General features: G+C 35.2%; 2 protein-coding genes across 15 annotated transcripts in view; one reads left to right on the forward strand and one right to left on the reverse strand.

Moving 5' to 3' along the window:
* The window catches only part of LOC105468005 (cAMP responsive element binding protein 1), an 84,636-nt gene that overhangs the window by 31,327 nt on the left and 28,761 nt on the right, over positions 1-24,548 (forward strand). For 4 of the 10 annotated variants that reach the window (XR_979228.2, XM_071073307.1, XM_011717886.2 and 1 more), the window contains exons 3-8: positions 175-321; positions 1,063-1,104; positions 7,298-7,398; positions 10,008-10,150; positions 14,842-15,024; positions 17,080-17,230. Coding sequence is in view for 7 of the 10 variants with exons in the window: in XM_071073307.1 (XP_070929408.1) it covers positions 175-321; positions 1,063-1,104; positions 7,298-7,398; positions 10,008-10,150; positions 14,842-15,024; positions 17,080-17,230 (767 nt within the window). In the remaining 3 variants the exon portion in view is untranslated. Of the gene's footprint in view, positions 1-174; positions 322-1,062; positions 1,105-7,297; positions 7,399-10,007; positions 10,151-14,841; positions 15,025-16,214; positions 16,800-17,079; positions 17,231-22,807; positions 23,286-24,548 lie in introns of those variants that run through there. The other 6 variants (XR_011610004.1, XR_011610005.1, XM_071073309.1 and 3 more) reach the window with 3 other exon arrangements.
* LOC105468008 (methyltransferase 21A, HSPA lysine) overlaps positions 19,664-24,548 on the reverse strand; it is a 61,711-nt gene continuing 56,826 nt past the window's right edge. For 4 of the 5 annotated variants that reach the window (XM_024788583.2, XM_024788581.2, XM_024788579.2 and 1 more), the window contains one exon: positions 19,664-22,385. In XM_024788583.2, coding sequence (XP_024644351.1) covers positions 22,372-22,385 — 14 coding nt within the window. In that variant the 3' untranslated portion in view covers positions 19,664-22,371. The remainder of the gene's footprint in view (positions 22,386-24,548) is intronic. The other variant, XM_024788582.2, reaches the window with a different exon arrangement.

The raw sequence follows: 24,548 nt of genomic DNA on the forward strand, positions 1-24,548 counted from the left end.
TTTTATAGTTTTTTTTGTTAAAGAATATTAAATTTAGTCATTACTTTCATATCAGGGAAATACATTCTAGCAAAAAGGTCACGTTTTTGCTTCTAAAATGTTATTTCATATTGAACATGAGTACTGCCAAAGAGTGTCTGGGATGATAATTCTTTTCTGTGTTCAACACCATAGGTATCTATGCCAGCAGCTCATGCAACATCTTCTGCTCCAACTGTAACTCTAGTACAGCTGCCCAATGGGCAGACAGTTCAAGTCCATGGAGTCATTCAGGCGGCCCAGCCATCAGTTATTCAGTCTCCACAAGTCCAAACAGTTCAGGTATGTGTATAAAAAGTTCTGCATCTATTTTAATAACTATTGTTTATAGCCATATCTCTCTCCTTTCACTAGTTATGAAAATAAGGACACATCTAGTTCAGAGTTTATTTTATTCACAGTATAGGAATATGCTGCATCTATATAGTCACCTTATGTGTAGGAACATATATACAGAAGAACAAACAAAAGAAAATGACTAATTTCTTAAGCTGCGGAAGAAAAATGATTGGGGAAAATAATGAAGTACATGAGATAAAGTGGAAATGTTTGGGAGAAACTGTAGGACTGAGGTACCTCAGTTAAGAAAAATTGAGATGCAAAAATAGTAATGAATTTTCTGAATCTACAATTGGAGAAAAATAAACCCTTGATCAAAAATTAATACCCTTACCTAAGATATTATTTGAACTTAGAAATTACATAAAGCATTTGTAAAATCAACTGTGCTTAGGGTTTCAGTTACAGTGTGTAACTTTTAAATAATATATTCAGAGGGTACATCTTGAGGATCAGGGATTATACTATGCATGTTATCTTATTCTTTGGAGAGATCATTCCTTTGGGTTTGATCCACAGGTAATAAAGGCACTGTAGACCTTTGAAGGTGACTACTCTGTTTAACTGTAGGGAACCGAGAGCAGTATAGATCATTGCAATTGAGCTTATTGAAAAAAAAGACTTGAACGTTCATTCAAGTAGGCCATAACCCCAGCCTCCCATTTCATATTTTTTGCTTCACAGTCTTCCTGTAAGGACTTAAAAAGACTTTTCTCCGGAACACAGGTGAGTCCTAGGTCCTAGATTTGGAGAGAACTATTATTAGAAAGGAAGGTGAGAAATTATTCTTTATGTCTTTGTCCTTTTCCTCTATAAACATGGAATTTCAGCACTTGAACAAAACCCTCAGAGATCTTCTGGGTCTAGGCCATACTTGTTACCTCGCCAGCCCTTAGTCTGTTGCTTAATTCTGTTTAACATTTCTCCCCTCTTCCTAATGGTAGTCCAGCATTTACTTGAACACTTTCAGAGAAAGGAAGCTCAATCTCCTGAGGTAACCTATTTACAGTTAGGAATGATTACTAAAATATTCTTCCCTGTGATGATCCAAAATGTATCTTTCTAAAACTTTCACCTAGAGATCCCAGGTAAACACAGGTTCTATTCTCGGAAACTAGATTAGCAAGTCTAATTCCTGTTCTATTGGACTGCTTCCTCTTCCCCATCCCCCGCACCCTTCCTATTTTTAAGAAAATTTCCAGACTAAACAAACTATTTTTCTTTAGCCATTTGTTAGATGGTATAACTTTGTTTCCTCTTCACCATCTTGGTTGTTTTCTTCTGGGTGAGAGCTGTTATATTTTCTTTACATACGGTAACCAGAACTGATGAATATTTGTAGAGGGGAGAAGTGCTGTCTCTGTCCTGGAAGCGTTCTTTTAATGTCCTCAGTATAATTTGTCAGCCATTTTATACTATTGAGTCATTGAACTGCTATTACCCACCTCTACTTCATTCTGTCTTTGTGCTTTTGGTTCGCTTTGACACTTAAGTGGGAGTGTGGGGGAGGAGAAGTAATGTTTTTGTGTGAAATCATCAGTTGTATGAATTTCCATAAGACACTGGGAATGACATTTGTTAACAAGTAAAAGATAGTGTTGTGCATGTAAAGATCTAAGAACTTGATATTTCTATGAAATCACAATGACTGAGCAATAGTCCTTTGCCTTAGTTTTTATTCCATTGAGTCCTACCTTACCATTGTCCATACTGTGTCACTACTAATTCCCTAGCCATATTCTCCTCTTGATAATAGTGAAAAAACTTGATTTGCTAGTGAGGAGACCTAGATTCCAGAACCAGTTTGGACATTAATAAGTCAAATGACCTTGGGCACATCTACCTTTCTCTTTTTCACTTACAGAAGATCTTTCTATAAAGAACACAAAAATTAAGTTACAGCCATAACATTTGCTAAGATTACTATTTTTGATTGTAATAGGTGTTATTGTTGATTGTATTCTTGATTTTAATATTTATTCTGGGGCAACATAATTTGGACATGGAGATTTTATGGCCATTAACTATAGAAATATTCTTTTTTTTTTATTTGCTTGTATTCATCTTTAAGGAACACATTTTTCCATTAAGGTCCGTTAAGGTGAGCTGTACTTCTAATTTAAGAGTATGTATTTATAAAATAAAAGTTGGACTTTTTGAACCCTGGATTCTACAAACAGAGATACAAATATAATATTTTTTTCTTTAAAAGGCCTAAACTATGGAGTATCTATTTTAATAGTTATCTTAGCCAGTTAATGGTGATTAGTGTTAACAACTAGGAAATAGTTTCTATCAGAAGAGATGATCAAACAAGGAGAGGATCTTGTAGATGGGAGATCTCATTAATATTTTAGAATAAAGTTTCCAAAATATATGAGGTACATTTCTCTTGATGTGAGAATAGATTATTGCTTTAAATTATCATTCATTCATAAAACAAATGTTTATTGGTGACATGCTATGTGCCAGTCACTGTTCTATTTGCTATAAAAGACAGCAATGAGCAAATAATATGAAGATCATATTTTAATGAAAATAGACAGACTATGAAAAAATAAAGTGTGTCAGGTGAGAAGTACGAGAGAGATGAATAAAGCCAGGGGAAGGGGATGGAGAATGATGTGGAGGGAAGGGTGTTCTACTTTATGTAATGTGCTCAGGGAGCACAGCACAAACCAGAAGGCAATGAAGGAGGCTAAGGCACGCAGATCCAAAGGTTTGGAAGTGAGGGTATACTTGGGATATCAAGGAATAACAGAAAGGTATGGCTGGAATAGAGTAAGCAAGGAAGGAAGTGATTGGAGATGCAGTTTACAACATAAGTGTTAAAATTTCAAATCTAAATACTTGAAAACCCTAGAAATAGAACTTTCTAAATTGTTTAGAAGTCTTCCAGAGTTTCAGCAGGTGTCAAATTTGTTTGTTAAAAATACAAAATTGTAACCCCTTCCTATTAACATGCAATAAACTGACTTAGAGCCAGGGAGATGAAAATAATAAACTAGATAAATCACATTGAAAGCTTGCATAATTGGTAGATGAAAATGATTATTTAGTAAGCACACTTCAAACGCACCTAGTTTTGTTATCTACATGAGTTTTCTTTTTCAATGCTAGCAATTGTTAAATCACGTTTCAGAAAACCCAAGCTTAGAATCTGATTTCTAAATGACTGTTATAAAGTGTTAAATGAGGTCAGACTCCGTGGCTCATGCCTGTAATCCCAGCACTTTGGGAGGCCAAGGCAGTCGCATCACTTGAGCTCAAGAGTTTGAGACCAGTCTGGCCAACATGGCAAAACACCATCTCTACCAAAAATGGAAAAATTAGCCAGGGGTGGTAGGCGCCTATAATCCCAGCTACTCGGGAGGCTGAGGCACAAGAATCGCTTGAACCCAGGAGATGGAGGTTGCAGTGAACCAAGATCATGCTGCTGTACTCCAGCCTGAGTGACAGAGTGAGACTCTTTCTTAAAAAAAAAACAAAAAAAAAAGTGTTAAATGATTTTTTAATGAAGCATATTAAATCATGTCATTCTCACTATCCTGAAAAACTACATTATTTATCTTTAAGAAATATATAAATTTTTAATATTTGTGCTTATCCTATCTCTTTAAGAACTCTTGTTTTATAATACAAATACTTAAAATTTAGAAATAAGAAAAATGTATGCCTATGTAAAATTTTTCTTATTTGTAAGAGATACATGCAGATCAAAAGAGTTTGAAGATCATTGATCTAGACTTTCAGTAAGCTTCATGATCCAATGAGTAAAACATTGTATCTAAGGCCAGGCACAGTGGCCTGTAATCCCAGCCCAGGCAGGACGATTGCTTGAAGCCAGGGGTTCAAGACCAGCCTGGGCAACATAGCAAGAACCTGTCTCTATAAAAAAAGTAAAAATTAGCTGGGAGTGGTAGTGCATGCCTGCTATCCCGGCTACTCAGGAGGTCGAGTCCAGAGGATCTCCTGAGCCCGTGAGTTTGAGGCTGCAGTGAGCTGTGATCGCACCACTGTACTCCAGCCTGGATGAGTGAGTGAGATCCTGTCTCTTAAAAAAATTTTTTTAATTTAAAAAAAAAAAAAAAAAAAACTATATCCAAACCATGAGTGTCAACTCTACCAAGGGAGAGTGCTTAAGTTTCCAGAGGACCATGTATAGTTTTAGTAAACATCGAATATTACCATTGTTTTGATTGGTTCTAGTTACTTTATAGTTTATTTTAAGATTTCAAATAATCAAAACAGAGTCCTCCACCTTTCCAATATAAACAGGTAGTATGTGTTTAAATAAACCAAAGTTGAGAAATACAGACCTAAAACTTTATATCTACAAGTGGTAGTTTAGCTTTTTGAAAATTTCTTGACTTACAAGTAGCCAAAATTAAAGACCTATTGAAAAAATTCAGAAATAAGTTAATAAGTGATAGGAGATGAGACCAAAAGGAAAGGGTTCCATCATTGGAAGGTGATGATATGTGATGTTTATAATTGGGATATACTTTTTCATATGTATGTTTTTATTCTGTTATTTGTAAAATAGATTTTTGACATGAGTTTTATTGATCTGTTATGTGGGTCCAGTATGATTTTTTTTTTTAACAGCAGTTTTAGGTTCACAGCAAAATTTAGAGGAAGCTACAGAGATTACCTATGTACACCCTCCCCCAACTCCGTGGATAGCTTCCCCTATTCTTAACATCCGTCCCCCCAGACCAGTACATTTGTGTTATAATTTGATGACCCTACATTAACACATCATAATGCCCCAGAGTCCATAGTTTACATTAGACTTCATTCTTGGGTTGGTATATCCTGTGGCAGTATCTTTATTATTGATTAAGTGATAGATTAGGGACTCCATAGGAATTGGCTTCATGGCTTACTTGTCTTCGGATGGTATTCCCAAAGAGGAAGTGTTGTGTTCATTTCAGTGGTCTGAATTCTCTTTACATTTACAGAGTTACAAGCACTAAATAGTGATAAGTTAATTCCTTCTGTGTGAATTGACAAAATCTTATAGGTCAGAGAAAGGCAACCTTTTTTTTTTTTCCATTAAGGGCCATAAATCCAGAGTTAGAAAAAAAAAAAAAAATTAAAAGACACAGATTTTAAAACAACATTAATTTGTTTCATTTCAAAACTATCCTGTGGGTAGTTTATATGGCATGTTTTGATGTTGTTGTTTTAATGAGTTCCAACTTGGAAGGGGGCGGGGGGTGTTCCTTAATCACTATATGTCCTTAAGAGAAGGGTGTAAGGATGGGGCATGTGAGAGTCAAGCAGTGAACACAGAAAGAGCCAAAGAGGAACTAAGTGAATTCTGAGTGGAGTATTAACGAAGGAAAACAACACTTGTCACAGTACTATCCACTTTGAGTTCAGTCTTGTTATTCCTTGAATTTCTGATCCTTTGCTCGGGCCTTTTCATAGTTCCTGATCTTCTATATATGAGAAAGTTTGTGCAGAGACTCTTGTGTGGGCTAGTTACAGCAGCTACTGATTAACGTGAAACTTTTCTGTGTGCTCCTTTGGCAGTAATTACAGGATTATTATTCTGCTGAGAATCACAGACTAAATTCAGCATTACTAATCTTTTTATCTGTCATTTGTGAATTCATTATATGTTGCCTGTTGATTTTTAGGTCTTTCAGACTGTACGTAGACTTTAAAGTGCTTGAATGGGGCAAATTACTTCATTATAAGTATGCTCTACTACAAGCTACTAGATTTACCTGGTTTCATTTTTAAATGAGCATGCATATCACAAAGCCCTGTCAAAATGAATGCCCACTTGGGAGAACCGTTAGGCTCAGACCACACATAGAGTACACTTGGAATTTCTCAAGAACCTCTGAATATGTTTCCTTACTGCCATTGCCATACGTTTTGACATGGAGCTAACCTACATCGACCCTTTTGTCTTGGTTAAGTATAATTCTTAATCTGACAGCATAATGTGTCCCTAGTTCAGGAAAGAGCATAAGGTTTCTGCTGATTAGAGAAACGTGGGCAGTGTAAATTTGACAATCAAGCAACTTAGGTAAGTGAACTCTTCTAGTCTAGAAAAGGTGTGAAAATGCCACTGGTTGCTGCTTCTGACAAACCTGGTTTGAGACTAGAACAGTCTGGTTTGAGACTGGAACCACCAGGATTTTGATGCTGGTAAGGATCTCTAAAATGGAGGTACTAAATATTGACAGTGGCTCCACTACTTCCTAGCTTTGTGACTCGGGTGAGTTACTACTTTGTATCTTAGTTCTTCCATCTATGGAATGCATATAATAGTATAGTACCAAAATTTTTATTCACTTTATTACTTTTCAGTCTAGGGATTCTTCTCAGAAATGCATAGTTCTTTACCTTGAATTTTTACTTAAACATGATTATAGAATGCTAACTTTGAAACATGTTAGGAGTTTTTCCTAACTTGCTAGGAACAACTGTCAGGGATGTGATGATGGATCGCCAGTCTTACTGTATAACTGTAAATATATTCATAAGTGTTTATAAAGTTAAAGAATAATATTTGTATAGTCACTATATAGACTTAGTACCAAATATTTAGCCATCCATTTTATCCCTTATATCAGAAACCTTATTTTAGTTGGTAGTTTTGTTCCAACAGATGTAAGAAAAAACTGATAAGTAATACTGATGCATTCAGGATTGATTACATGGAGTCCTGAAAAAAAATTAAACTGTAGCTATTTTAGGTTCTCTAACTTCATCTTAGTTTATAGGGTAAGTAAAGGGAAGGGGAGAGTGATTGGTATGGTTGTCTCCCATAAGAACTGATTTTTTTCTACTGAAGCATGTATAAAGTTTATATATGACTTTTTGTATTTGACTGTTTAACAAAAATTTTATAGGAACTAAATTTGATTATCAAGATAAAGTTTTTATTTATTTTCAGATTTCAACTATTGCAGAAAGTGAAGATTCACAGGAGTCAGTGGATAGTGTAACTGATTCCCAAAAGCGAAGGGAAATTCTTTCAAGGAGGCCTTCTTACAGGTATGGATTTTAATAGTTAGAATCTAAGATGTGTAGGAAGTCTTAGGTAGTTGCAGATAAAGAGATGTCAGAAGACCAGTTAGTTGCTCAGGTCAGTTCTTTATAGATTACTTTTCTTCATCTTGAGTTATTTGTCTCAAATAAAGTGAAGCTTATCCTACAGAATAAGAAGAGCACTTGTTACTCTCACCAGTCCTGATTTTTTTTTTTTTTTTTTTTTCTGTTTCTGTAGACTGTGCTGGCTGTCTTTCTGTTGAAAAATGTGGAATACATTTAATAAGGTTATAGCATTTTTTAGTTATAAGCCAACTCTGAGGCTCCGTTATTTATCTGCTTAATAACACATTGCAAACCATTTTTTATGCCATGGTGTTTAACAGATAGCTATTAATTTGATAATTGTCTCAGGAAGATGCTTTACTAACATCCCCTAATTTTAGGGGTAGTTTACTGTAATTTTTGTGTTCAGTTATTGATGTTGCCTAGTCCATGCCTTGCCTCCAAGGTGAACCAAAACCGTTTTTTAGTGTAAAAATTAGCTCCACATTAAGTATCTCAGGAAGGACAGTTCCATAAATCTTGACACGTTTACTTGAGCATTTAAGAAACTTCAGACTCATAATTATCTTCCTTCTTGTTAGTGTAAATTATTTTTATTTTTATATATTTCTGTTTTTCAAAGGGGTAGTTTTTTCCCCCCGCTTGGCTATTAAACTAACCCCTTTCTCTGTCCTTACAATTAAATTAAGAATCCTAAGTGACTAACAATAAATTGATTTTGAGGTCTAAGAAATCTTATATTACCAGTATATGTTATATGTATTTATATTCATAATTTATTTTAAGTACAGCTAGTGTTAGATTTTAACTTTGAAGTGTATCTCATGTTAGTATATAACACATTTGATCCTGAAGCAAATCCAACCAAATACTACTAGTAAAGTAATTACCTAGGTAAATATAAAAGCCAGGATTATTATAGTTTTGGTTTGTAACTCCTTTTTTCCTATGTGATTTGAAAGACAAAGGCATAAAACAGTAACTATAAATTTATGTGAATAAGCACGTGATATAGGAAGATGTCATTTTTTATAATAGCATAAAGGGACAGAGTTTATAACTATTTTGTTACAAATTTAAGATATCAAAAATTACTTGGGTTGGGGTTTTTAGGGGGTTTTTTCCCCACCTTTCAGTGTGATTATGTTGTTCACTTGAAATATGGTATGGTTCTTCTGTTTTTGGGTTCCATTTTAGAGTTTCTCCACTCATCCTTGTTGCTTTTTTTTTCCTAGTGAGTGAAACATTTAACACTGTACCAAAAGTCAGAATTGCACAAAAAAGTATACTCAGTAGTGCCTCCCCATTCCTTCTGTCATTTTCATTTCTTTCCTACCCATCCCCAGTAAATAGCTAAAATCATTACTCTCTGGTTTATCCATCCCAATTTTTTCTCTTGAACAAATGAGCAGGTACATGTATATTTTCTTATTTCCCTTTTTTCCTTACACAAAAGATATGCTATATCCATTATTTGGATGTACCATAGTTTATTCAACCACTCGCCTATATATAGGCATATAGAGTGTTTCCAGTATTTATTTTCCTTTTTATTTTTTTTTTTTTCTATTTTAGACTTTGGATATATATCTCCACTATTCTGCAGTTACAAACAGTGCTAATGGAAATAATCTTAAGCGAGTTTATTTTCATATTGTTGGAATTGGGGTGAATTCCTGGAAATGGGATTGAGGCATGAACACCTATATTTCCTTAAATATCACCAATTCCTTATATCGGGGTTGTGCCAGTTTTATACTCCCAGCAGCAATGTATGAGAGTGTGGGGGTTTTTTTGTAGCTTTGCTAACAGATACTGTTAAACTTTTTTGTTTCCCAATCTGAGAAGTGAGAATTTAAAAATCAGGTTTTGATCTTTTTTCCCCCTTAATTGATTGTTGACTTTTTACTTTCCGACTGTGTGTGTGTGTTCTTTGAGATGCAAAAGATTTTTTTTAATGTAGTCAGTCTTATTATTACCCTTAATTGCACCCTTCCTTACGTTGATATTAAAGAGAATCCATCTTTTTTTTTTTTTTTTACTTATTTGGGTTCATTTTGACGTCTAGATCAATCCCTGACCCATGAAGAGTTTATTCATGTAATTTATATATTTTAAACTTCTGCTGGCTGGGTGCAGTGTCTCACACCTGTAATCCCAGCACTTTGGGAGGCCAAGGCAGAGGCGAGCAGATCACCTGAGGTCAGGAGTTCGAGACCAGCCTGGCCAACATGGTGAAACCCTGTCTCTACTAAAAATACCAAAAAAATTAGCCAGGCGTGGTAGCAGGCACCTGTAATCCCAGCTACTCGGGAGGCTGTTGTGGGAGAATTGCTTGAACCCGGGAGGTGGGGGTTGCAGTGAGCCAAAATCGTGCCACTGCACTCCAGTCTGGGCAACAGAGCAAGGCTCTGTCTCAAAAAAAAAAAAAAAAAAAAAAAAACCTTCTGTCCTAAGCACTATCAGTTTTCTCATCTTTAACTATTATTTGTATTTATCCAGTAAATTTTACTTATATTTTTAATTATTCTAGTTTTCTAATTTTGTAGGAAAATTTTGAATGACTTATCTTCTGATGCACCAGGAGTGCCAAGGATTGAAGAAGAGAAGTCGGAAGAGGAGACCTCAGCACCTGCCATCACCACTGTAACGGTGCCAACTCCAATTTACCAAACTAGCAGTGGACAGTATAGTGAGTAATAGACAATTTCTGTTTCAAAAAGTGAGGAGAAAAGCTAATAGTTGCATTCTCTTCAGAGAAACCGTATAAGTGCCAAGTCTTCTCAGTTTTGCTGCCATTATTATATTTTCTTTACTCTTCACTATGCAAAGTATTTTCTTTTCTTCAGAGAGTTCTAGTTAGGATTAGTCAAGTATATAAGCCTTTTAGATGTCCTTTTGTTTCTGTGCAGATGCATAAAAAGTCTGAAGTTTTTGAACCACTAATTGAGACCGTAGGTTTTAGTCCTCATATGTGTTGAAAAAACATGAGTTTTTTAGATTTAAAAAAATAATTCCTTGAATATATCTCTGTATTCATTTTAATAGTTTGTCTTGCCTTCTGAAAATAGCATTTTAATATCTTTGTATTTTAGAATGTTTCAAGTGGGGATGAGCATGGCTTGGTTGAGTCAGCACATTCAGTTACTCCTTTTCATATGAAAGATAGTAATATACTTTTTGGCCCGCATAAAGCAACGATTGCTCTTACAAAATTACAAAGTTTTCATTTCTATGATGTCTCTGTCTGGCACTTAGGTCTGTCTTCTTATCTTTAACCAAAATCTATTATAAGGTCCTTTTGAATTTTATTTTGTTTGATCAAAAGCATTTGTGTGAATGGTACTTTTTTCTCTTTTTCCCTTTTTTTTTTTTTTTTTTGCCTCTCAAAGTGCTTTATTCATTCAGTGATTTTTTTCATTTGGATTTGTTTATTAAACCCAGTGCTGCCCATTTATATCCTTTCCCCCACCCATCTTAGTTACAAATTAAATGTACACATTGAAACTTCTTTACTGGGTTCGTTTCCTAATGCCCTGAGGGAATCTGTATCAGAAATATGCGTAAAAGCTTGAGGCTGGGCACAGTGGCTTACGCCTGTATTCCCCGCACTCACGCCTGTATTCCCAGCACTTTGGGAAGCCACAGTAGAAGGATCACTTGAGCCCTCCAGGAGTTGAAGACCCCATCCCTATTTATAAAAATAATCTAAAAATTAAGAAATATGCATGAAAGTTTGACCCCCATGTTATTTTTTAGTTCCAGTTCAACCTTGGTTTGCATAACTCTAATTTGCATTCCCAACTGTATTAAAGACAAGTTCTCAAGTAGCAAACTTTTTAACTCTGCAAGCTGAACCTTTTGAGACTAAGTAGAGGGAAGGCATTTTTGACTAAGCTTTTATCCACTATGCTCAATTAGCTTAGTCATCTTTTTTCTTCTTAAGATCTTTGTGGAAGATATAAAGTACAACTCTGTACCTACAACTCTATATGTGTGTGTGATTTTCAGTTGATAGCCTCATACCAGATGCTTTCAGTTATTCAGGATGTGTATTCAAAGACATTGATACATGATCTTTATTTTTCCCCTACTTCAGCATACCTGAGGGATACAACATACTCCCATCAGTAACAGATTCACTATTACAGAGATTCTCACTGGAACTAGGAAGCATGCTCTTTAGGAAAGAGGCCTATCAGAATCTAAAAAGGGGAAATGAACGTTAGAGAAGTGCCACCGCCCCCACAGATGTTTAATTTGGTACAATCCTCTCCTCCAGCAGCTGAAAATTGCTAGTTTTAAGAGATTAAGCCAGGCGCGGTGGCTCTCACCTGTAATCGCAGCACTTTGGGAGGCCAAAGCGGTGGATCATGAGGTCAGGAGTTCAAGACCAGCCTGCCCAACATGGTGAAACCCTGTCTCCACTAAAAATACAAAAATTAGCCAGGCGTGGTAGCGCATGCCTGTAATCCCAGCTACTCAGGAGGCTGACACAGAAGAATTGCTTGAACCCGGGAGGCAGAGGTTGCAGTGAGCTGAGATCGTGCCACTGCACTCTAGCCTGGGTGACAGAGCAAGACTCCGTCTCAAAAAAAAAAAAAAAAGAGAGAGAGATTAATACTTTGAAATTATAAACTTTGTTCATTATTTTTATCCTGTGTCCTCTCTGTATATGCACACATGGCTTTGATGGAACTGATTTAACATTATATTCTTGATTTTCATTACGAGCAATATAGTAAATACATATACAGCAACATTTATGTATTTCTTAACTTATAAAATGAACATATGGTTGTTGGAATTCACCATAGGTATATAAACACACATAGTTATGTATTTTGTTTCTTTAATAGCTGCATTGTGTTTCACTGTATAAATATAGCACTTATTTAAGCATTCTTCTGCTGTTGAACATTTAGGACATTTCTACTGTTTCAAACAATGCTGTGAAAATATCCTAAGAGTGGAATTATCAAATTAAAGCATATCCTCTGCAAGTACCCTTCTAGGTGGAGGCATGAATTTCCACTCCTTCCTTAAATTGGTTATTTAATTAAATTCATGTTGTTACTAGATTTATCTGTTAATTGGTTCAGTGTCCCAGATAGTAAAGTCTTATTAGTGATTCTGCTCTTAGATAGAAAACTTGTATCTGTCATTTTGAACTTGAATTTTTTTGTTTCACTAAATAAAACTATGACTCATGATGTTTCCCTCTTTATTCCGGCCACTCAGAGTCTTAGCTAACTTTCTGTTTAATTGTATTACTTTCTTAGTCTAGATTTTCTTCTACAATTGTTTTATATAACTAAGGATACATCCATTACTTGACTTCTATCTTTTTAATTTTGTTTTAATGAATTGTGTTTTATTGAAAGCTATCTCAAATATTTTGAGAATAATAAAGTATATACATAAATATTATAGAGAAAAACCAGTAGGATTAGACTTCATTTTCCAAAGTATTTTCATATACATGACCTCATTTGATATTTACAAAATTGTACTTAGTGGCTAGAACTCAGATGCTTTTATTTTTAGAGAAGAGATAACAGAATCAAATAACAGTTTAGTGATGGCTGGGCACAGTGGCTCGTGTCTGTGATCCCAACACTTGGGGAGGCCAAGGTGGGAAGACTGCTTGAGGCCAGGAGTTCAAGATCAGCCTGGGCAACATAGCAAAACCCTATCTCTTCAAAAAAATGTTTTTAGAAAATTAGTGGGGCCTGATGGCCTGTGCTAGCTACTTGGGAGGCTGAGGCAGGAGGATCACTTCAGCCCAGCAGTTGGAGGCTACAGTGAGCTGAGATCTTGCCACTGCACTCCAGCCTATAAAACAGAACAAGACCCTGTCTCAAAAGAAAAAAATTAAACTGTTCAGTGATGGAACTCACACTACAACTCAGTCTTGTCATACATGGTTTACTATTTCTGCTTTCTTCTTCCCACCTTGAGTTTACTGCTCTGTAGCCAAGAAGAAAGTGGTATGTTAAATACAGTAGAATTCACTCATTAACTCTAAATGAGAAATTGTGATTTGTTTCTGTTAACCTTCTGATTCTTTCAAGTAATCATGCAAAATTAATCTTAGAATAGTTCTTACTCATTTTTCTTCCTGCCTAAGAGAAGTAAAACTTCTGGGATTCGCTAAACTAGATCCAGTGTATATGCCAGTGTCTTAATTTTCACAAGTATCATTTTGCTAAACTTATCACACTGTAGCCATTAACTCTTCTTATTTCTTGATTAGGCAATAGATAATCAATTTCCCATGTACAGGTGACTCAGGATGTTATATCCCATAGCTGTTGGATAACTGATCCCAAACTAATTCCCTTCTAATGGACATGCTTAATCAGACATGTTGACTTTCCTGCATTGTTTACTTTTTTCTTAGTTAAAATCAGTTGTACAGTTTTATATGTGATATTGTGATTTTCTGTCCTTCTCGTTCTGAAAAGCTTGACCCCCTACAGGGTGAATTGTCTAGAGAGGATATTGCCACCTATCTAAATCCTTCTTCCAAATAAACAATCTAATTTTTAAATTAAATTTTTCTATGTACTGTAGCATAAAGTTGATTCAGTTTTTCATAAAGTGAAATATCTACTAGTATAAGCAAAAGTTGACTGATTTATTGTTTAACAAATGAATGGCAGGTGTGGCTAATTAGGGCGTAAATAACAGGTTCCATATGAAAATGCTTGGATATGTATTAAATAATTTAGAAATTGACAGTAAAAGATTTTTTTTTCTAAGTGATGACCTTGAGCTCTGATTTTAAAATTCCATGAGAGACTGTTGATAATTAAGTTCCATAGGATATTTCAGTTGTTTCATTCAGTAGATTAGATACCATTAATGAATTTCTACAAGAGTTAGGGAATAGAATGCACTGATGAACTGCTTTATTAGTTATATGTTAAAACAACCATTTATTGGGTGCCTATTTCATGGCTGCCACTGTGCTAAGTGTATGAAAGTAGATAAGAAAATTCCTACTCTCCAGAAATTTATTTATTAGTGGGACAAGTGTTAATACATTATGTAGTTAATGCTGAAATAAAGGATCACAGAGTGGAACCTCTGCAGAACCAGATAACTTCAGAAGGAATTTAACATTTTTCCATTTAAAAAATTGTTAACAGGCATTATTATTATAAATTAGAATGCAGTTCATAGAGTGCATTTCTATTGTAGAAATTGAATATGGGTTTCCTGAGCAGCAAGTTACTTGAATATATCAGACACTTCTTGGTGATGTTATTTGCTGTAATTTCTCCTAGACTATTTTACAAATTATTCTACATTGGATTTAGTGTTTTAAAAGTCTTATATGGTATTAAACTTGTAACAATAAAATCCATTGGATTTTAGTTGCCATTACCCAGGGAGGAGCAATACAACTGGCTAACAATGGTACCGATGGGGTACAGGGCCTGCAAACATTAACCATGACCAATGCAGCCGCCACTCAGCCGGGTACTACCATTCTACAGTATGCACAGACCACTGATGGACAGCAGATCTTAGTGCCCAGCAACCAAGTTGTTGTTCAAGGTAAGGGACTTCAGAATTCACAGGTGTGGTAAATTCTTCAAAATACTAAAATTTTATAAACTCCCAGAAAAAGTAAGTATCATATTACAATGCTCCATTCAAATGTAGTTAACATTTCTTCAATATAGATAGTATTTTCCATGAACTCTTCCATTATTCCAATTGGACCAAAATGTCATGGCATAAAAACAACTATTTTCAGTTTTTAAAATATTGCATCTGCCTTTAACATCTTTACTATTTGGGGTAGAAGAAACAGGACAGGTTAGAAGGAAAGACCAGGAAATCAGGAGTTAGAAAAGATGGATTCTATATCTAACTGCATGAATCTGCTATGAGGCCTTGAGTAAAAGCTCCTCTGGGCCTCAGAAAAGTGTTTTTTTTTTTTTTTTTTTTTTTATCGTTTTTGTTTTGTTTTGTTTTCATGTGTAAAATAAGAGTTGCCCTAAATCTCTGAAAACAGTCTTTAGAAGTTCAGGATTCTGTTTCTGTGCTTTTTATTCAAAAGAAATTTAAATCTTCTGAGATCATCAGTTTTTATTATTTTTTTTTTTTCTAGAGACATGGTCTCACTGTGTTGCCCAGGCTAGTCTTGAACTCCGGGCCTCAAGTAATCCTCCTTTCTCGGGCTCCCAAAGTGTTGGGATGCCTCTGCACTTGACCCAGTTTTTATTTCAAATGAAAACATTATATTCCACAAAATCTTATACCATCTTATGCTGTTCTTTAGAGAAAAAGTAGTTGTTAAATTCTTGACAAATTATAGAAGTTGCTTTTTTGTTTTTGGGGGTTTTTCTTGTTTTTTTTTTTTTTTAGTTTAATTGTTTTTTTCTGTCTGTTTCAGGAATCTTTATGGATATCAGTTAACCATTTTTCTTTGGATTCGTTTGAATATTTCAGGAATATAGTTAATGCCAGGTTAGAAATTTGCTGATTGAGGAAATAATAATAAATCTGTTTCTGAAAATATTTTTATAAATGATAATGTATTTTGCCTGTGTTAGGTAATGACAGTTGTATCCTTTCACCATGGATAATTGAATAATCCTGAAACACCAACTGGAGAGAGTCATAACTTATTTAAAGAGCCCTAATGTTTACAGAATATATTCTGTTATTAAGCGAGTATTTGAAAAAGATACTATTTTGCTTATTGATGAGAGTAAAACACCTTTTCACTTTACATGCAGGTACTCAAAAATTGTAAAGCAGGATGTCAGTGAATTTGAATTCTGAACGTCAGTTTGAAGATGGTAACATGTTTAGTATATAAATCTTTTCCACTCAAAGCATACTTTTTAATTGATATTAATAATTAATATTAATAATTTAATAAAGACCTTCAAATTTTTTAAGTAACATTAGGTTCCTTAGGAGAGCATATTATTACACTGTTTTTAGAAGCAGTTTGACAAATAGTGATTGTGTTTGTTTTTACAAATGGTGAATCAGAAAAATAAAACTTCAGTTTATTTAGTCATTATCATTTACATTAAAACAATATGTTTTCAAATAATATAATTGGCATCAGGTGATACACTTTTTCATACTTTCAGTTTTGTTTTAATTCAAAATCTATAATAGTTGACCATAATGCTTTATCTTCTTTTTCATTTTGCTATTTTATGAAAAATCATGGTCGTTTTTATGTCGTGGCAAGAGTCTACTTGAAATTTTTTAATATGAATTTACCAATATCAAAGGAAGACATTGAGGACTATACTCTATCTAGGAAGATCATCCAAGCTGTGCCCCACTTACCTTTTAGACTTAAGGTTGGTAAGCATGTTAACAACAGAATAGAACTGCATTCAAATGAAAAATAAAATATAAGATCCAGCAGACATAGGTTACTGTAATAAATACATTACATTGGGAATTATTTCTTAGTAGTGGCGCAGAGAGTGCTGATTCTTTCAACACTTTAGCCAGAATCATCTTTTCTTTTTTGTTTCCCTTTTAGTCCAGAATACATGCTTAGATTGATGATTGATACACATAATTGAATCAAGTTGCAGTGTTTCTGTCTTACACCATAATCACTGTTTCTTTCAGCTGCCTCTGGAGATGTACAAACATACCAGATTCGCACAGCACCCACTAGCACTATTGCCCCTGGAGTTGTTATGGCATCCTCCCCAGCACTTCCTACACAGCCTGCTGAAGAAGCAGCACGAAAGAGAGAGGTTCGTCTAATGAAGAACAGGTACATATACTGCATTTACTTAGATTGTTGTGGGTTAAGTGTGTCTTCACATTCTACTGGATGTGTATCTTTACATCTACTGGTAATAGGATCTTTGCATTGGGGTTTTTTTTTTCCAGCAGAATTAATGGATCTTGCTAAACTTTATTTAATGAGCTGCATTTATAAGATAGCTATAGGATTATGGGTCAATCTTTGATCATGGAGTAGTTTTCTTTCATGCAGTTTCCCCACAGGAGATTTAATGCACAACCTTCCTATGTTTGCACTCCAACCAGCTTGCCAGGTTATTTCAAAATGGTTTCTTTTCATATATAGTATTGTTCAAGAAGATCAAGAGTTTCACATATGTATATTAACTGTGTGTTAAATTTTATCTATATTAAATTTACTTGATACAAAGTAAATGTATGGTGGCCAGTTCATGTTTTAATGAATAATATCTTTACTCAAAATAATAACATTTTAACACCTAAAGATTCTTCAAAAATATATTCTAAGAATACCACATTATGGAAAAAAATCTTAAAATACAGTCTTCAAAAACTACTACCTTCAAAATCTACGAAATGTTGGTAAAGCAGTTCTCAGAAAGTAACTTCATTGCTATAAATGATTTTGCCATCAAAAACAATAAAAACAAGTTACTAAATATTAGTTTAGAACTTTCAAATAGAAGTGACCAAGACAAACAGAAGAAAATGAAAATAGGGTATGTAAAGTTTTAAAAAGTTTGAAATTGATGAAAGTATTTCACTGTTCATCCCAGGATACTTCAAACACTGATAAAGTGAAAGAAGCAGGGCTTCCAAGTCCTAGCCCTGTCCCTCCATTTTGGAGACAGTATTAACCTTCTATACCTCAGGTTTGCAAAATGGGATTCCAGCACACACCCAAGTATTGTTTTAAGAGTCAAGTAAGATAATTCCTTTGAAAGCACTTTGTAACTGTAGTGCTCTGTTGAAATGGGTGTGTGTGTGTGTCTGTGTGTGTGCAATTTCACTTACAGCTCAGATCAGCTTTTTTGTTCCTAAAATATTCTTAGCTGTCACAATGTTAGTAAATTATATCTGAACTCAGAGAAAAATCTGTCTGGCAGAGATTTTTCTCTGATATTAGAAAAAGAGTTACAACAAGCCAAGTGACTGTTTTGTTTTTTTTTTTCCTCCTGAGACAGTCTTGCTCTGTCGCCCAGGCTGGAGTACAGTGGCACAATCTCAGCTCACTACAACCTCTGCCTCCTGGGTTCGAGCAATTCTCCTACCTCAGCCTCCCGAATAGCTAGGATTACAGGCGCCCACCACCACGCCTGGCTAATTTTTGTATTAGTAGAGACATGATTTCACTATTTTGGCCAGGCTGCTCTTGAACTCTTGACCTCATGAATCCACCCTTCTCAGCCTTCCAAAATGCTGGGATTACAGGCATAAGCCATGGTGCCCAGCCCTCAAGTAACTTTTATTTGTGTTCCATCCGTCTGTGATTTTGAGTATTTAGGTTTTACTAAACAGAAGCATAAAGGCTGCATTCATAATTTAAATATATTTTAAAATATAAATTAAAATCTGTAAATAAAAATTAAAATCTTTTCAGTTTTTAAAAATGTTTATAAGGAAACTCTTTTTTGTTGTTGTTGTTTTTTTGAGACGGAGTCTCGCTCTGTCACCCAGGCTGGAGTACAGTGGCCGGATCTCAGCTCGCTGCAAGCTCCGCCTCCTGGGTTTACGCCATTCCACTGCCTCAGCCTCCCGAGTAGCTGGGACTACAGGCGCCCGCCACCGCGCCCGGCTAATTTTTTGTATTTTTAGTAGAGACGGGGTTTCACCGTGTTAGCCCGGATGGTCTCGATCTGCTGACCTCGTGATCCGCCCGTCTCGGCCTCCCAAAGTGCTGGGATTACAGGCTTGAGCCACCGTGCCCGGCCGGTTATAAGGAAACTCTTAACTTAAAATTAGAAGCAAGTCTGATTAAGAAGTCTCAAGCAAAGGCTGAGTAGTAATATTTAAGACAACACTGCTTACTAAAGAAAACAGTTCTAAGCAAACATAGGAGCAAAATCAGAAAATAAATCCTTTTGATTATAAAACACAACAGAAGGACTTCTGTTTATGTCTATGTAGTTTGGCTCTGTGGAACAAAATGTTTCCCCCCGTTGGCCGGGTGCAGTGGCTCACGCCTGTAATCCCAGCACTTTGGGAGGCCGAAGCGGGCGGATCACAAGATCAGGAGATCGAGACCATCCTAGCTAACATGGTGAAACCCCATCTCTACTAAATACAAAAAAATTAGCCGGGCGTGGTGGCAGGCGCCTGTAGTCCCAGCTACTCTGGAGGCTGAGGCAGGAGAATGGCGTGAACCCAGGAGGCAGAGCTTGCAGTGAGCCGAGATCGAGCGCCTGCACTCCAGCCTGGGTGACAGAGCAAGACTCCATCTCAAAAAAAAAAAAAAAAAAAAATGTTTCACTGCGTTGACTGGCAGACCAAATTTCCTTTTTCTTCTATTTATTTTTCTTTCAGATTTAGGACCACTGCCACCAACAAGTTAGGAACAGGCCACACGTAACTACAGTTGCTACCAGCCTTTGCTTGCCTGAGACTTACCATGGACTCTTTCATAACATTACTTTGCTTAGATGTAGTTACCCTACTCTTGAAAAAGGAAACTTCCTATTGATTCTGCTATAGTTCTTTTCCCCTTTCCTTACCAGATTACTGCTGCTTCTACTTTTTCAGCCTCCATTCACTGGAATCTGGCTTCTGTGACTAGCATACCCCTCATATGTCTATAAAAAGGTACAAATTCCCTCCCACTTGGCAAATCTAGTATTTTCTTTCATTTAATTTTAACTCTATGGAGTATGACACTTTCGACTTCTCATTACTCTAAACTCTTCCTTGGCTGGCTTCACCTGGTTTTCTGACTACTTTTCAAATTTTTCTTTTGAACCGTCATCCATATCCATGTATTTCAGGCATTACTTTATATGCTGATACCTCCTAATTCTATATATTCTGGCTTTGACCTTTCTGCCGAGTGCTATTTATTAAGCCCCAGTATATATTATTTTATTAATTCTACCTACAGTGAGGTAGAAGCTTATCCCCACTTTAGAGGAGGAGAAGGTAAATATCAGAGATAAATCAAATATATTGCCAAAGGTCACACACTTTATGAGATTAGTAGAACTGAAATTTGAACCCATATCTGGCACCAAAGGCTGTAAACATGCTACTTCACTGATTCCAGTATGCAGCCATCTTCTGCTGTGCCTCTCAAACCAGAGCACATGGCAGTATGCTAGGGATGTGTATGTAGCCTTAGGGGGTGAATGTGGAGTGCTTTCCTTGAATGTTCATTTTGCTAAAATATTTGAGAGAAATAAACCTTATTTTTAAGGTAAAATAAGAGATTTAAAAGAAATTTATACCAGCAGTGGTTTTGCTGCACCACCAGAATCTCCATATTTGGTTTCCTCTTCTAGTGTGACTGTTTCAGTGGAAAAGTTAAGAGAAGCACACTCTTCCTAAGCATGCTCACTAGGATGAATGCCCCTTATGCACATCAAACACAGCCTATCTTAAACTAAACTTTGATAGGAAAAGATTGTAATCCAAAAAATTCGTCACTATCCAAATTGGCATTTATTTCAAGATGAAGATAAGTGGTAAACATTCTGAAAGAAAGTGTAGACAGCTGTTCTATTAATTTGTGTTGCTTCAGTAATAACCACGAATCTCAGTGTGTTAAAATTTCTTCCTTACATGTGTTACATTTTGGCAGCTGCAGGTCAGTTGTTGTGACTCTCCTTCATATGCCCATCTGAGTCTAGGATCCTGGGCTAGAGCAGCACCTCTTTGAGAAAAGGGCAATGCTTTTGAAAACATTTGCTTGATTGTGGTGAACATTACATCTACTTGTGCTCTGTCAGCCACAGCACAGGCAAGGACAAGCCCGAAGTCAGTGTAGTGGAAATGAACTCTTCCTACAGGAATGGGGAGTGAAAAATTGTGAAAGTAATGCAGTCTGTGACCTTTGCCTTTATGTAACTTTACATTGGAGGGGGATTTTAAAAGCAGATTCCCTAAAGGCAGAAGTAACAAAGGAAAAAGTTAAATGAATGTGATCCTATGAAACTATAAACCCCCTATTTAGCAAAGTAAAAGAAAAGTAGCAAACATTTTAACAAATAATGTCAGAAAACTAATGAGTTGAGGGATATAAATAGGCAGATTCTTAGAAAATGGATAGGGTAAAAAATTTGAAAAATTCTAAAAAAATTAAAGTATATTTGATACGAATTAAAATATATCCATTCAACTATATACATCTAGCCATTAACAGTAAATAAAGATGTATTTTTATTAAGATGGGAAGATGTTCTCGGACAACAGCAGATTACCAAAGAGTATGTACATTACTATCAGTTTTTTTTTATTTATTATTATTACACAAGTAAAACATGTTCATTATAAGTAAATTAAGAAATATTACCTAAAAATTTAATTACTTCCAATTTCACCATCTAAAATGTTAACATTCTAAAGTCAGTTTTTTTACTCAAACCAGTACAAAGAAAGGTAAATATACATTTTTAATATACTTTTAAGTAATTTTAAACTTACAAAGGAGTTGTAAATAGTACTGCAGAGTTCCAGATACCCTTCATCCAGCTTCCTCTAATCTTAGTATATTATAATAACCAGGGTACATTTATCAAAAATAAAAGTACATTGGTATAATACCATTAACTGAATCGTACATTTTATTTCCCCAGTTTTTTTACTTATATAATCCAATTTGGGTACCATATTGCATTTAATTATAGTCTCCTTCAGTCTGAAAGTTTCTGTTTCCTTGTCTTTGATGGCCTTGTCACTTTTGAAGAGCAGTGATCTGTTTTCTTATAGAATATCCCTCAATTTGCATTTGTCCAGTGTTTTCTTATGGATAGATTGAGATAATAGGTTTTGGGGAGAAATTCCACAAAGGTATAGTGTACCCTTCTCATAACATCACATCAGGGAGCACATACATAACTGGCGATGTTAACTTTGATCATTTGGTTAAAGTGCTGTCCAGGTGTCTCCACTGTTGAGCTACTATTTTTCTCTTTGTCCAGCCCATAATCAAGGGGAGGAGAATTAAATTCCACCTCCTAAAAGGGAGAATATGAAACAATTTGTGGTCATATGTTAAAACCACCACAGTAATTAGGTGTATTTTAGAAGAAATACTTGGGAGGCTATGCAGATACATTATTTTCTCTTTAAAGTTTTGCCCACCAATTTTAGAATTCATCAGTAAATCTTGTCTACAGTAATTATTTCTATTTGCTATTCTGATGGGAATTTTCTATATCCCCATCCCTTCTATATTTAACAGCTTAACAACTGAATTCTATAAACAAGATTTGTTTCTTCTCCACATTATTTTATCAATAAGACATGTATTTTGGGAGTTATAATCCAGTACTATTGTTATTTATTATTTGTTCATATTGTTCTAGCTTTGGCCACTGGCATCTTTTATAAGTGTCTTCTGTGTCCTTTTGACATGCCCCATTTTTTTCTTTTTAAGCACATCTTTACTTTCTGAGACTACAAGATTGTCCAAGTTCTCATCTTGTGTTTTCCCTTCCCTAGCCTTGGAATGAGCTGTTTTTCCAATGATCCATAGTTCCTTTATTAGAAAATGGTGGCCAATATGGTGTAACCCTGTCTCTACTAAAAATAGAAAATTTAGCTGGGGTGGTGGTGCATGCCTGTAATCCCAGCTACTCGGGAGGCTGAGGCAGGAGAATTGCGTGAACCTGGGAGGTGGAGGTTGCAGTGAGCTGAGATGGCACCACTACACTCCAGCCTGAGTGAAAGAGCGAGACTCTGTCTCAAAAAAAAAAATACACACATATATATACACACCTTCATATACGCACACATTCTTACTTCTCTATCTTTATATATAGTTGGCTTTGTTTTCCATAGTCCATATCTGTGGATTCAACCACCCATAGATTTAAAACATTGAAGAAAAAAAGTAATAATATAGCAATTTTTTAAATAATACAAATAAAAAAGTAATTTAGTATAAAAATTATTTACATAGTATTTACATTGTACTAAATATAAGTAATCTAGAGATGATTTTAAGTATATAGGGGGATGCATATAGATTATATGCAAATATAATGCCATTTTTTATAAGGGACTTGAGCATCTGTGGATTTTGATATTCATGAGAGTTCCTGGGACCAATCCCCCACAGAGACTGAGGGACAACTATATACTTAAAATAAATATGAATATGCAGTAACATATCTGATTGTAAGCTTTAACCACATGGCTCACTGTAGACTTCTCTTTGCCTATTTGTAACTTCTTTCTCTGACAGGAACTTGGCTTATATGTTTGTTTAAATCTACTATACATACAGAAAACTTGTAAGAACTGATAATATGTACCCTTGTGAGAAACAAGTTTACCAGTTACAGTGCAGTATTTATATACACTTTTTTTTGGTTTTGGCCTAATAGTATTTAGCAAAAGTGCTGTTTTCTAAAGTTACTTCACTCTGCTCCTTTTTTCTCTAGCCCTTTCAGTGAGGTTACATCATATGATTATAGTACAGTTAGATTTGTCACCATCTTCAGTTCTGGGATTTTCTGACATCCCTAAGCTTTTATCCTTAAATTTGCATGTACATAAGTTCACTCTTTGTGCTGTATAGTTTTATGGGTTTTAATAGATGAAGTGTCATGTATCTGTCACCACAATGCCATAAGGAACAATTACACTAGTTAACTAACAGTTATATAATACTAAGTATTCTCTTATATCCCTTTGAAGTCAGCTTCTCCCACACCCTGAAAACCACTGCACTGTTTTCTACCCTTACAGTTTTGCCTATTCCATAATCTCTTATAAATGGAATCTTAAATTATAATTTGTAGCCTTTTATATCTGGTTCCTTCATCTAGTAAAATGCATTCAAGATTTATTGATTTTGTTGCATGAATCAGTAGTTGGGACTTATCCCAGATGGTTCCATTTTATTGATGTACTGTGCTTTGTTTATTCACCTTGAATTTCATCCCAGTTAATTCCAGTTTTAGAAAAATAAAGTTACTATCAACACATAAAGGTTTTTATATGAACTATCCATTAACATGAGTAAAGAGGAGTAGGCTGGTTGCGTGGAATGTAACTAACTGTATATTTAACCTTTTAAATAAACTGTCCAGTTGTTTTCCAAAATGGCTGTACCATTTTGTATTCCCACCAGGAATGCATGAGAGTTCAGTTGCTTTGTATCCTTGCCAAAA

Source organism: Macaca nemestrina, chromosome 11 (assembly GCF_043159975.1).
Source record: "Macaca nemestrina isolate mMacNem1 chromosome 11, mMacNem.hap1, whole genome shotgun sequence".
In the NCBI taxonomy this organism is placed as follows: Eukaryota; Metazoa; Chordata; class Mammalia; order Primates; family Cercopithecidae; genus Macaca; species Macaca nemestrina.